Raw genomic sequence first — 1,532 nt, forward strand, 5'->3', positions numbered from 1 at the left:
GATGTGGTATGTGTTGAGAGACAGAGAGTCTTTATAGAGGAAAGTCTCTTGGTTCATAACTATCTGAATTAATCTGACATTCATATTTCTCTGATACAAAAAATGCAACCTTGATATTCAATTTGTCTGTGACATAGAAATAAATAGCAACTCACAACTTTATATACAATTGCATGTTCTTCCCACAATAATAAGATACTATCATATTTGATATGTGTACTGATTTTGTCAAACCAGGATTGAGTAAGCAATTGGAACCTTAAATCATCCGTTGACATCTGAAGTAATTTTAATACTCCATAACTTTTTCATGGCATTCTTCACCTCTGCATTTCTTAGTGTGTAGATGAGTGGGTTGAGAAAAGGTGTGCCAATAGTATAAAATACTGCCACCATTTTGTCCATGGGATACGTGGTTGGGGGACGTGTATACATGAATGCACATGGACCAAAGAATAAGATGACTACAATGATGTGGGAGGTACAAGTTGATAAGGCTTTTCTTCTCCCTTCTGCACTATGGTTTCGCAGAGAATGCAATATGACAATGTATGAGATTATCAGAAGCAAAAAACTGGTTGAGCAAATGGCCCCACTATTGGAAACAAACAGAAGGTTTATCTTGTAAGTGTCCATGCAGGCAAGTTTCAATAAGGGCTGTATATCACAGCAATAATGATCAATCTGATTGGGTCCACAGAAAGGCAATCTCAAGGTCAGGATAATCTGAGCTATAGAATGTATGAAAGACCCTATCCAAGCAAGAATAATCAAGATGATGCAGACTTGCCAGCTCATGATAGTTGTGTAACGTAAGGGCTTACAGATGGCCACATATCGATCAACAGCCATGAGAATGAGGACAAAGATCTCCATGCAGCCAAATAAATGGAGTACAAAGACTTGTGTTATACACTCATCATAAGATATTATTTTCTTTGCAGACAGAACATCCACAAGTAGTCTAGGGACTGTAGAAGTTGAAAAACAGACATCGGCAAAGGACAAAAAAAATAGGAAGAAGTACATGGGGCTTCCAAGTGTCGGGCTGAACTTGATGGTCGTAATAATGAGCCAATTCCCCACCATGGTTCCCACATAGAAAATTAAGAAAATTAAAAAGACTATTTTCTGTTTCAAAGGATCTTGTGTCAATCCTAACAGTATGAATTCAGTTACACTGTTATTTTGCTGCATTGTATCAATCAACTTGGAGAAAGTGCAGGTTAGAAATAACCTGCAAGGAGTAAAGAAATAATTTCATGAAATGAGCACATTTGGAACAAACTTGATCATTGACCTTACCCCCTTGAAAATGTGTAATCATTTAACTGTATTGATATTTTCTGAATGAAATGCAATTAATAATACTTATACAAATTATTTACCTGATTGCATAGGAGGATACAATAGGAAAATAATGAAAAAACAAATGATTCTTCTGATGTAAGTAAACCTTAATTTTGTGAATTTGGCACAAGTACATACATTCCTGACCTGAGTGTTTCTCCTTGGTTTTCCAAATGTTTCTA

The 1,532-nt window shown here is 36.0% G+C and overlaps 1 protein-coding gene across 1 annotated transcript; it reads right to left on the bottom strand.

Annotated features, from left to right (window-relative positions):
- Positions 1-264: 264 nt before the first annotated feature.
- LOC143649754 (olfactory receptor 4C11-like) lies at positions 265-1,197 on the bottom strand. Its single transcript, XM_077119676.1, has one exon. The coding sequence runs from the start codon at positions 1,195-1,197 to the stop codon at positions 265-267; it is 933 nt and encodes a 310-aa protein (XP_076975791.1).
- Positions 1,198-1,532: the final 335 nt, after the last annotated feature.

Source organism: Tamandua tetradactyla, chromosome 11, assembly GCF_023851605.1.
Source record: "Tamandua tetradactyla isolate mTamTet1 chromosome 11, mTamTet1.pri, whole genome shotgun sequence".
Lineage (NCBI taxonomy): Eukaryota > Metazoa > Chordata > Mammalia > Pilosa > Myrmecophagidae > Tamandua > Tamandua tetradactyla.